Source organism: Oratosquilla oratoria, chromosome 24 (genome assembly GCF_046742065.1).
Source record: "Oratosquilla oratoria isolate Oo_2021 chromosome 24, ASM4674206v1, whole genome shotgun sequence".
NCBI lineage: Eukaryota > Metazoa > Arthropoda > Malacostraca > Stomatopoda > Squillidae > Oratosquilla > Oratosquilla oratoria.
Window position 1 is genome coordinate 57,358,657 of NC_134800.1, and position 12,726 is coordinate 57,371,382.

Below are 12,726 nucleotides of genomic sequence, written 5' to 3' on the forward strand. Positions count from 1 at the left end.
AACTAACATCCCGGACTCAACACTACAATTACTCACAGAAATCTTTAATGAAACATTCAGCATGGGATACTTCCCCGACATATTCAAAACAGCTACACTAACATTCATACCCAAACACGGAAAAAACATCATAGACATAAACAATTACAGACCTATATCACTACTCGAAGTCCCAGGAAAAATACTTGAAAAACTCCTACTACAAAGACTACTCAAACACTTACACAATAACAACCTAACAAACGAAAACCAACATGGATTCACAAGAGGAAGAGGGACACACACAGCCATAGCCACACTATACGAAACAATAGCCATAAGTCAACGACACAACCACGGATGTAACATAGTATCACGAGACATAACAAAAGCATTTGACAAAATATGGCACACAGGACTTAAATACAAAATACACCAAACACACCTCCCAGACATACTAACAAGGACACTCTGCAATTACCTCGACAACAGACAAGCACAAATACGAATACACCAGTATACAGGAAAACCCTTCAACATATACAGTGGAGTCCCCCAAGGAAGTATCCTTTCACCAACACTATTCAACCTCTACACACACGACACCCCCAACCCGACACACGGAGTCACACACGTACAATTTGCAGATGACCTGACACAAATAATCACATACCCAACCAAAAAAAGGCAAAAACATGTTAGCACTAAAAACAAGCAGAACAATAGAAACCATAAACACATATGAACAACAATGGAAAATACAAACAAACACAACAAAATTCCAACTACTAAACATATCAACACAGAAACCAGCAGAAATATGGACAGGAGACACACATATACGCAAACAAAGAAACATAAAAATACTAGGATTAACACTTGGAAACAGAGGCCTACAAACACATACAAACAACAGAAAAATACAAGCAGAAAAAACATTACACACACTAAAACGATTCAGAAACCTTGACACCAAACTACTATTAAGACTATACAAAGTACTTGTACGACCTCAACTAGAATACATACCAATAACAACAATCACATTAAAACCAAGTCAACTCCAAAAACTACAATCGATACAAAACAAAGCACTACGATTCGCCACACACTCCATACCCCCATACCTAAACACAGTAGAAGAACTACACATACAACATAAACTCGAACCACTTAACACAAGACTTCAGAGACTAGCTTACAGAACATGGAACAGACTTACAATAACAAACCCAGAAATAGTACAAAACAGCGAAGACATAGACATAAAAGACGGACACGATCACAACTGGTGGCCTAGAGTGTCCCCTATCATAAACGGCCCTCCACCCGAACCTAAATACATACTTTAAACACAAATAAACATAAAAATACATCACTATCCTTCATTGTTCTACTAACCATACTAACACAACTAACAATATAACTACTATTATACTAACATTATTACTATTGTTATTAAAAATGATAACACGTGCGAAATAAATCGCACGTGATATCATACAATCAATGAGTATGGTAATAGAAGTCACTACCCTCCCCCAACATTGTAATGCAAAATAGACCATAAAAATCACTAGCCGTCATCCCAATGGGATAAAAAAAAATCATACTCATTGAAGAATGAAAAAAAAAATGCATACGACATGTAGAAATTAAGACACCCCCACCATAATAACGCTAATAAAAAAAAAATAATAATAATATAAAATATACATATATATACCCCCTTATAATTGTTTTCAAACCTATATTAGGTAAAAAAAAATAGTCGTATACATTTTTAGGGAAGAAAACAAAACAAAAAAAATCTACATTAACGTCAAAACTAACAAATTAACAGCCAATAACAATCAAAAAGACAACTCAAGAAGAAGAACAGACGATCCAATCCTGCGGAAGATGGACCAGCCTCCAACCAACTTTAAGAACAACTTGGCATAGCTTCATAGCAAACAAAATATATATATATATATATATATATATATTTATATATATATATATATATATATATATATATATATATATATATATATATTTAATGTATGACTAAAGCAGCAAGTGGGTCTGCCCCACACCTGTTATAACTCTAACTTCCTTCCATTTCCTCCTTTACTCTTTTACACATACACACCCTCCCCCCTCTCCCCCCTCTTACCTATCCTGTCTGTAAGTAAGGGATGCACAGTCGGCTTCCAAGTGACGAACCATGAAGACAGCGGTAAGATCCAACTTCCTAACAAATTTTGTTTGAGTACAATTTCACCTATGTCGGATTCAAAAAGTAACATACTGTACACATGCATACGTACACACACAAACACAAACATATATGGAATGAATGACGAGTGGCAGTGATGTCTTTGATATAACCATATCCTGCTGCTTCTTAGCCTCGCTTTCATTTCATCACACATGTATAAATATAATTGAAAATGCATGTATATAAACACACACACACATATATAAGGACATGTGTATTGACATGAACCCTTGACAATATGCTTTTGATATTGAAGACGATAACATTACTTGGATTTTTTCATTATCTTAAATCCCACATGAGCATTCTCACACATAACATTGTACTTCTAAAGACGTGGAGCTTTCCCTTCTTATAAGGCTGATGTACCAGTTTCGTTTCTCAGGTGATCCTCCTTGTTTGCGTGTTGGGAGTGGCGTGGGCCAAGGCAGCCGCCCTTCCAGAGCCGGAAGCCGACCCTGAACCTTCTCGCCTTGGTGCATACGGTGGCTACGGTGGCTACGGCGGCTACGGTGGCTACGGTGGCTATGGCGGCTATGGAGGATACGGGGGACACGGGAGATATTATCACCGTCATGGCAAGAGAAGCGCTGACCCCGAGCCAAGTTACAGAGGATACGGAGGATACAGCGGTTACGGAGGATATGGAGGGTACAGTGGGGGTTACGGAGGGTACAGGAGTCACGGAGGGTACCAACCCTACTATGGGTAAGGAGACGCCGTCTTCCACTGCCATGGCTAATGTCCTCATGATTATTCAAGGCAACTGAGATCCTTGCCATCAAAATGGTCAATAATAATAATAAAAAAGAATTTATTTACCTAAGTTTTTCCTTTCTCCTTTTGTAATACCTCATGTGTGAGACTTGGAATCTCCTGTTCTTCTAGTGCGGCCTAGATATTGTTCCCGGCACGACTGTTTTTATGAAAAGAGAAATATTAAATGCGGATTAATGATGTTTTAACCAGCTTGCATCGGGCAGATGGGGCTCGTCAGTCATGCAGGAGTGGGAATACTCTGATCTCGATCCTCCGCTGTCTTGCGGCTAAACCTCAAAGATAATTACGGAGCTGGAGTCCCTAAGGTGCTTCTTATCAAATACACTCTCACGAACTGCTGTAGCCAATCCTACTCCAAGAGTGGTGTTTAGTATTCTCTTGGATACAGTCGACGAGGAAGAGAGGGGTGCATTTTTGTATGGGCAGTGCAACGCCTCAACATATACCATTGCCCAACCTTGCGCCCTACAGTGGGTCACTTCAACAATAACAACAACTGATTAACTGATTAGGAGCTTCTATTGCCCCAATGTCCATAGGCAAATACTACTTCAGAAGATGTTTCATTTAATGATGTCATAGGCGTCTCACACCCCTAATATAGTCAGTGAAATAGGGCGATACGTATATAACATGTCCTCATTGCTGTTTGGGTGATTGCTGGCGACCCAGCCAAAGATGGAACTCCTTCATCTGTGAACGAGATTTGGGAGGGTGTACATTGAAAGTTGGACAGGTGGCAGGGTCCTATGAGGTCAGAGTGTAGTTCATGACAGCCGCAGTTGAGACCATATTCTATCTTTTATATGAGGTACTGTCCACTGTCTGACACTTCGATAGCATACGATAGACAGGGAATTGACATGTACTATGGTGTTATATATTCGCTCGACCATAGGATATGGCGTTGTCGATTTTGTACAAGAAACAAATATTTGAATGTTCAAGTTGATACTGGTCATTGCCTTGCTAGATGGTTGTGAGATATAGACACTGAATGCCGACTTGAAGAGGCGTCTTGATGTTTTTGAAAATATCGAGAATAACATGAGTGTAAGAGGCTGGTAGATAAAGGTAGACAAGTAAGGTACACAGAGTGGTAGGTGGCGAGATTTTCATTTTATGAGTTGATGAGGTAAATGCAAGGGTAGTGGGTCAGGGATTGGAGATTGTTAGAGAAAATGGAGAAAAGTGGGAGGTGAGCCAGCTGTTGTTTGCGGACGACACTGCGCTTGTGGCAGGATCGTAGGAGGGATTGAGGAAGTTGTTGACAGAGTTTGGGAGAGTGTGTGATAGAAGAAAGCTGAAGATAAATGTGGGTAAAATTAAGGTGTTGAGATGTACAAGGGGTGAAAGTGGCAGTAATCTGGAAGTGAACATTAAGGGAGAGCAACTGGAGGAAGTGGATAGTTTTAGATACTTGGGTGCAAATGTGGCAGGAAAAGGTGGAGTGAAGGTGGAGGTAGAATGTAAATTGAGAGAAGCGAGTAAATGCCTTGGTGGATTAAAAAGTGCAATGAGGAATAGAAATTTGGGAATGGATGCTAAGAGGAAACTGTATGAAGGAGTGATTGTGCCAACAGCACTGTATGGAGCAGAAACATGGAACATAAGAGAGGAAGAGAGAAGGAGCTTGAATGTGTTTGAGATGAAGTGTCTGAGAAGTATGATGAGGGTTACTAGGATGGATAGTGTGAGAAATGAGGAGGTGAGGAGGAGAACAGGGGTGGAAAAGGAGTTGGGAGATAGGGTTGATGAAAGAGTATTAGGATGGTTTGAAACATGGAAAGAATGAGTGAAGAAAGACTAGTAAAGGAGGTATGGAGGGAAGATGTAGAGGGAGTGAACATGAGGGGACGTCCTAGGATGAGGTGGATGGATGGGGTGAAGGGGGCTTTGGGGAAGAGAGGACTGTCTGTTGAGGAAGGACGGGAGAGGACAGAAGACAGGGGTGAATGGAGAATGGTTGTATATGGAAGATGTTGTGATGCATGAGGTGGAATGGACGGGGGGATGGGGGGGTGAGGTAGTATGTGTGAGCAAAATTTTGACGCAGCCCGAAGGGATTTCTCCCCGTCCTCTCCTTTATATGGAGGGACGGAGAGGGGGGGTCGCCGATTTAATGAAGCCGCCTTGCTGTGGATGTGCTGTGTCTTGCGACACTGCTTCTGACCCAGGGCAGTGGACAGGGTGCAGAGATGACCCGTCATCTAGGAGGTGCTAAGATGGGAGGGAGGGTGGAGGGGTGTGGAGTGTTTTCGGGGATGGAACGGTTGGGAATGATTTTATGCCTTTTCCTTTTTGGCTACCTCCCTTGTAAGGGGGAAAAAGCCTTGGTATATGTATGTATGTATGTATGTTTGGTAAACAATAGCCGTGAATAAGTTGCATAATCTCTCTCCTTGTCTTAAGTTTATAAAGAACCGTTAGGGACCAGGCTTTAATCCTGATGTAACAATATGTAAAACAAGCCGTTTATGCATCGATATCGTGATTGCTTGAGTAAGCAGTATTTCTTAAGACGTTGTAACACTCTGATAGGAGAAAGGGTGGAAGGGGAGAAAAATCTATTGGTGCATGAGAGTAAAGTCACGTGCTAAGGAGAGACACTTAGATGTAACAGTAAAGATCATTGGACTTGAAAAGTCATGACGTCGGTGCGAAGGCGGCTTTGGACATAAATTGAGGATCCCAGTTGGGAGTCCCTTGGTATAGATTGATAAGCCAAGTTTAATATTATTCGGGAAGAAAAGAAGAAAAAAATGACCTCCGTTTAATTCACCCCATAAAGGAACATTACCTACCTCCTACAGAAAGATATAGTAAAAGCCATTCCTACGAAAAGCAGTGATGAAAAGAAAGTTGAGAGTGAAAGAAGTAATAAAAACCATAGGAGGGAACAGTAAAAAGAAGTAAACCATAGTTACTACGTGGTGACGGAGGTGACGGAGGTATTATGAGCTTTGGTCACAGAAACCAATAGTAATGGGGTGGATGTATGAGTGAACCGACGCTATCTTCTCTGGAACTGGAATAGTGACTGCCTGACCAGTGGTAAGTGCAGTCGACGTTTATTGTGTAAAGTTGCAGGTTTGAAGCGTTTTCACTTGCCCCCACTCATTGTTTTCAAAAATGTGGAATCCAGCTAAGGCCACTGTCCAGTGTGCTACCCACTATACTGGCTTCCTCGAGTGTTGGTGATTGTTGTGATGGTTTGGGTGAAGTGGAAGTATAGTGGTCTCGAATTGGACGCGTTGATCTTGATGCGTCACTGTTGTTCCCATTTGTGCCCCTCGTCCAGTATGTTGTGCATTAGGTGCCAAGGACCCTGGAGTCTTTTGTGTCTGCTACTGTAACTATTGTCGTTCGAATGCGCAAGAGTAAGAGCCTGGTTACGTGGGTAAGTCAGCTCTGACAAATCATTTGTACATAGAGTGTAAAGTGTGGGATTCAAGGACAGAGTCCTGAGGCACTCTAGTCTTAAGTATGAAATGTCGGGACAGGCAGCCCATCCACTTTATTCCTTTTGTCCTGTTGTCCACGTAGTTGCTGAACAACCGTGTGAACGATAGAGCAAAGGCCACGTAGGAGTACAATTTGTACTTAAGGCCTACATGTCTATGGCCTTCACATTCTTACAAATGAAATTGACCTTACCACGGTCTTTTGACCCACTATTTGATCACAGAAGTAACATAACATTGGCAGTACCCCACTCCGGTCCAAAACCAAGCATATATATATATATATATACATATATATACATATATGTCTTTATATATCTGTATATATATATATATATATATATATTTATATATATAAATATATATACATATATATACATATATATATATATATATATATACATATAAATATATAACACTGAATGGGTCCCAGTAATTAGAGCCACATTCTAATAACCACAATGCACTTTAATTCTAAGCCATCAAAGTCCAGCATGCTTGAAATTGAAATGTGGTACTGCCCAGGACTCGAACCTGGTAACCTCATGACAAGTGCGACATTGCCTTTCCAACTAGGCCATCAAAAGAGATTAGCTGAGCGCATTATTTATTATATATTTGTATGCTGGAGCTACATACACATATATGAACTTTTTGCGCTCAACCCATCTCCACTATGACAGAACAATTGGAAGTATGCGAACACGGGAAAGTATTTGTACAACACTGAATGGGTCCCAGTGATTAGAGATACATTTTAACAACCCAAATGCACTTTAATTCATATATGTGTATGTAACTCGAGCATACAAATATATAAGAAATAATGCGCTCAGCTTATATCTCTCTTGATGGCCTAGTTGGAAAGTCAATGTCGCACTTGTCATGAGGTTACCCGGTTCAAGTCCTGGGCAGTACCACATTTCAATTTCAAGCATGCTGGCCTTTGATGGCTTAGAATTAAAGTGCATTGTGGTTGTTAAAATGTATCTCTAATCACTGGGACGCATTCAGTGTTGTACAAAAACTTTCCCGCGTTTGCATACTTCCAATTGTTCTGTCATGGTGGAGATGGGTTGAGCGCAAAAAGTTAATATATGTGTATGTAACTCGAGCATACAAATATATAAGAAATAATGCGCTCAGCTTATATCTCTCTTGATGGCCTAGTTGGAAAGTCAATGTCGCACTTGTCATGAGATTACCCGGTTCGAGTCCTGGGCAGTACTACATTTCAATTTCAAGCATGCTGGCCTTTGATGGCTTAGAATTAAAGTGCATTGTGGTTGTTAAAATGTATCTCTAATCACTGGGATCCATTCAGTGTTGTACAAATACTTTCCCGCGTTCGCATACTTCCAATTGTTCTGTCATAGTGGAGATGGGTTGAGCGCAAAAAGTTAATATATGTGTATGTAACTCGAGCATACGAATATATAAGAAATAATGCGCTGAGCTTATATCTCTCTTGATGGTCTAGTTGGAAAGTCAATGTCGCACTTGTCATGAGATTACCCGGTTCGAGTCCTGGGCAATACTACATTTTAATTTCAAGCATGCTGGCCTTTGATGGATTAGAATTAAAGTGTATTGTGGTTGTTGATATATATATATATATATATATATATATATATATATATATATATATGTATATATATATGTATATACAAATTCACATATATGTATGTATATATATATATACACACACACACACATATATATATATACATATATATATATATATATATATATATATATATATATATATATCTGTGCATACATATTTCAATACATGGTTGAATTTCTGTGCTTTGACTTCATTCTTTTATCGACTTAAATGTTATACAGGCCAAATTTTAAGGAGGACATTCTTCTGTAAATGCAAGTATATGGTAGTTGATTGGAAAAGGGAATAGGAATGGAGACGTGTGCAGCAAACGAAGTTTCAATAATGTTCCTTTATATGTCTTGCCATCTCATGTAAATTAAAGGAAGAAAGCCACAGACGAATATCTCATCTACTTGATTCATAAGTAAGAGAAGGCGACTGGAACTTTATTCTTGATCCCTCGATGTCAATCTGTCCTTGTTCACATTTCGTGAGTCAGTCGAAATCAGCATCCTGGGGTGGGGCTCCAGCGGCTCTGTCAAGGTCCCGCTCTCGTACATAAAGCGGCGTTGCACCTGAGGGATGCACAGTCGGCTTCCAAGTGACGAACCATGAAGACAGCGGTAAGATCTGGGTTCCTAACAAATGTTGCTGGAGTACAATTTCACTCATGTCGGATTTAAAACGTAACACACACAAGCATACGTACGCACACAAACACAAACTTATATGGAGAGAATCACGAGTGATAGTGATGTCATTGAAAACCATATTCTTCTTAGCCTCCCATTCATTAATATATATAAGCACACACACATTATACACACATGTGTATTGACATGAACCCTTGACAATATGTTTTTGATATTGAGGACGATAATATTACTTGGATTGTATGATCATCCTAAATCTCGCATGAGCATTGTGACAGATAAGATTGTACTTCTAAAGACGTGGAGCTTTCCTTTCATATAAGACTGATGTACCAGTTTCGTTTCCCAGGTGATCCTCCTTGTTTGCGTGTTGGGAGTGGCGTGGGCCAAGGCAGCCGCCCTTCCAGAGCCGGAAGCCGACCCTGAACCTTCTTACCTTCGTGCATACGGCGGCTACGGTGGCTACGGCGGCTACGGTGGCTACGGTGGCTATGGATACAGGAGATCTTACCGTCATGGCAAGAGAAGCGCTGACCCCGAGCCAAGTTACGGAGGATACGGAGGATACAGCGGTTACGGAGGATATGGAGGGTACAGTGGGGGTTACGGAGGGTACAGCAGGAGTTACGGAGGGTACGGATCCTACTCCGGGTAAGGAGACGCCGTCTTCAATTCCCATGTGTAATGTCCTCATGATTACTCAAGGCAACTGAGATCCTTGCCTTCAAAATGGTCAATAATGATAATAAAAAAGAGTTACTTTACTTAACTTTTGCCTTTCTCCTTTTGTAATACCTCATGTGTGAGACTTGGAATCTCCTGTTCTTCTATTGCGGCCTAGATAGTGTTCCCGGCACGACTGTTTTTATGAAAAGAGAAATATTAAATGCGGATTGATGATGCCTTAAACAGCTTGCATCGGGCAGATGGGGCTCGTCAGTCATGCAGGAGTGGGAATACTCTGATCTCGAGCCTCCGCTGTCTTGCGGCTAAACCTCAAAGATAATTACGGAGCTGGAGTCCCTAATGTGCTTCTTTCTTATCAAACACTCTCTCACGAACTGCAGTAGCCAATCCTACTCCAAGAGTGGTGTTTAGTATTCTCTTGGATACAGTCGACGAGGAAGAGAGGGGTGCATTTTTGTATGGGCAGTGCAACGCCTCAACATATACCATTGCCCAAGCTTGCGCCCTACAATGGGTCACTTCAACAACAACTGATTAACTGATTAGGAGCTTCTAGTGCCCCAATGTCCATAGGCAAATATTACTTCAGATGGTGTTTCATTTAATGATGTCATGGGCGTCACACACCCCTAATATAGTCAGTGAAATAGGGCGATACGTATATAACATGTCCTGATTGCTGTTTGGGTGATTGCTGGCGACCCAGCCAAAGATGGAACTCCTTCATCTGTGAACGAGATTTGGGAGGGTGTACATTGAAAGTTGGACAGGTGGCAGGGTCCTATGAGGTCAGAGTGTAGTTCATGACAGCCGCAGTTGAGACCATATTCTATCTTTTATATGAGGTACTGTCCACTGTCTGACACTTCGATAGCAGACGATAGACAGGGAATTGACATGTCCTATGGTGTTATATATTCGCTCGACCATAGGATATGGCGTTGTCGATTTTGTACAAGAAACAAATATTTGAATGTTCAAGTTGATACTGGTCATTGCCTTGCTAGATGGTTGTGAGATATAGACACTGAATGCCGACTTGAAGAGGCGTCTTGATGTTTTTGAAAATATCGAGAATAACATGAGTGTAAGAGGCTGGTAGATAAAGGTAGACAAGTAAGGTACACAGAGTGGTAGGTGGCGAGATTTTCATTTTATGAGTTGATGAGGTAAATGCAAGGGTAGTGGGTCAGAGATTGGAGATTGTTAGAGAAAATGGAGAAAAGTGGGAGGTGAGCCAGCTGTTGTTTGCGGACGACACTGCGCTTGTGGCAGGATCGGAGGAGGGATTGAGGAAGTTGTTGACAGAGTTTGGGAGAGTGTGTGATAGAAGAAAGCTGAAGATTAATGTGGGTAAAATTAAGGTGTTGAGATGTACAAGGGGTGAAAGTGGCAGTAATCTGGAAGTGAGCATTAAGGGAGAGCAACTGGAGGAAGTGGATAGTTTTAGATACTTGGGTGCAAATGTGGCAGGAAAAGGTGGAGTGAAGGTGGAGGTAGAATGTAAATTGAGAGAAGCGAGTAAATGCCTTGGTGGATTAAAAAGTGTAATGAGGAATAGAAATTTGGGAATGGATGCTAAGAGGAGACTGTATGAAGGAGTGATTGTGCCAACAGCACTGTATGGAGCAGAAACATGGAACATAAGAGAGGAAGAGAGAAGGAGCTTGAATGTGTTTGAGATGAAGTGTCTGAGAAGTACGATGGGGGTTACTAGGATGGATAGAGTGAGAAATGAGGAGGTGAGGAGGAGAACAGGGGTGGAAAGGGAGTTGGGAGATAGGGTTGATGAAAGAGTATTACGATGGTTTGGACACATGGAAAGAATGAGTGAAGAAAGACTAGTAAAGGAGGTATGGAATGCAGATGTGGAGGGAGTGAACATGAGGGGACGTCCTAGGATGAGATGGATGGATGGGGTGAAGGGGGCTTTGGGGAAGAGGGGAATGTCTGTTGAGGAAGGACGGGAGAGGACAGAAGACAGGGGTGAATGGAGAATGGTTGTATATGGAAGATGTTGTGATGCATGAGGTGGAATGGACGGGGGGATGGGGGGTGAGGTAGTATGTGTGAGCAAAATTTTGACGCAGCCCGAAGGGATTTCTCCCCGTCCTCTCCTTTATATGGAGGGACGGAGAGGGGGGGTCGCCGATTTAATGAAGCCGCCTTGCTGTGGATGTGCTGTGTCTTGCGACACTGCTTCTGACCCAGGGCAGTGGACAGGGTGCAGAGATGACCCGTCATCTAGGAGGTGCTAAGATGGGAGGGAGGGTGGAGGGGTGTGGAGTGTTTTCGGGGATGGAACGGTTGGGAATGATTTTATGCCTTTTCCTTTTTGGCTACCTCCCTTGTAAGGGGGAAAAAGCCTTGGTATATGTATGTATGTTTGGTAAACAATAGCCGTGAATAAGTTGCATAATCTCTCTCCTTGTCTAAAGTTTATAAACAACCGTTAGGGACCAGGCTTTAATGCTGATGTAACAATATGTAAACCAAGCCATTTATGCTTCGATATCGTGATTGCTTGAGTAAGCACTATTTCTTAAGACGTTGTAACACTCTGATTGGAGAAAGGGTGGAAGGGTAGAACAATCTATTGGTTCATGGGAGTAAAGTCACGCCCTAAGGAGAGACACTTAGATGTAACAGTAAAGATTATTGGATTTGAAAAGTCATGCCGTCGGTGCGAAGGCGGCTTTAGACATAAATTGAGGACCCCAATTGGGAGTCCCTTGGTATAGGTTGATAAGAAAAGAAGAAAAAATTACCTCCGTTTAATTCACCCCATAAAGAAAAATTACCTACTTCCTACAGAAAGATATGGTAAAGGGCATTCTTACGTAAAGCAGTGATGAAAAGAAAGTTGAAAGTGAAAGAAGAAATACAAACCATAGGAGGAAACAGTAAAAAGAAGTAAACCATAGTTACTACGTGGTACCGGAGGTGACGGAGGTATTATGAGCTTTGGTCAAAGAAACCAATAGTAATGGGGTGGATGTGTGAGTGAAGCGACGCCATCTCCTCTGGGACTGGAATAGTGACTGCCTGACCAGTGGTAAGTGCAGTCGACGTTTAGTGTGTAAAGTTGCAGATTTGAAGTGTTTTTACCTATCCCCACTCATTGTTTTAAAAATGTAGAGTCCAGCTAAGGCCACTGTCCAGTGTGCTACCCACCACACTGGCTTTCTCGAGTGTTGGTAATTGTTGTGATGGTTTGGGTGAAGTGGATATATAGTGGTCTCGAATTGGACGCGTTGGTCTTGATGTGTTAATGTTGTTCCCCCATTTGTG

General features: G+C 41.6%; 1 protein-coding gene across 1 annotated transcript; it reads left to right on the forward strand.

Moving 5' to 3' along the window:
- The first annotated feature begins 2,182 nt into the window (after positions 1-2,182).
- On the forward strand, positions 2,183-10,572 carry LOC143038355 (uncharacterized). Its single transcript, XM_076207387.1, has 5 exons — positions 2,183-2,200; positions 2,628-2,950; positions 6,113-6,251; positions 6,339-6,422; positions 9,098-10,572. Exons 1-5 carry the CDS (start codon positions 2,189-2,191, stop codon positions 9,401-9,403), a joined length of 864 nt encoding a protein of 287 aa, XP_076063502.1. The 5' UTR covers positions 2,183-2,188; the 3' UTR covers positions 9,404-10,572.
- Positions 10,573-12,726: the final 2,154 nt, after the last annotated feature.

Bases quoted from the DNA above. Each gene is read 5' to 3' on its own strand.
- LOC143038355 (XM_076207387.1), top strand. The intron at 2,951-6,112 runs GTAAGGAGACGC...GTAAAGTTGCAG, and splicing joins GGGTACCAACCCTACTATGG to GTTTGAAGCGTTTTCACTTG. The intron at 6,252-6,338 runs GTATAGTGGTCT...GTTGTGCATTAG, and splicing joins ATGGTTTGGGTGAAGTGGAA to GTGCCAAGGACCCTGGAGTC.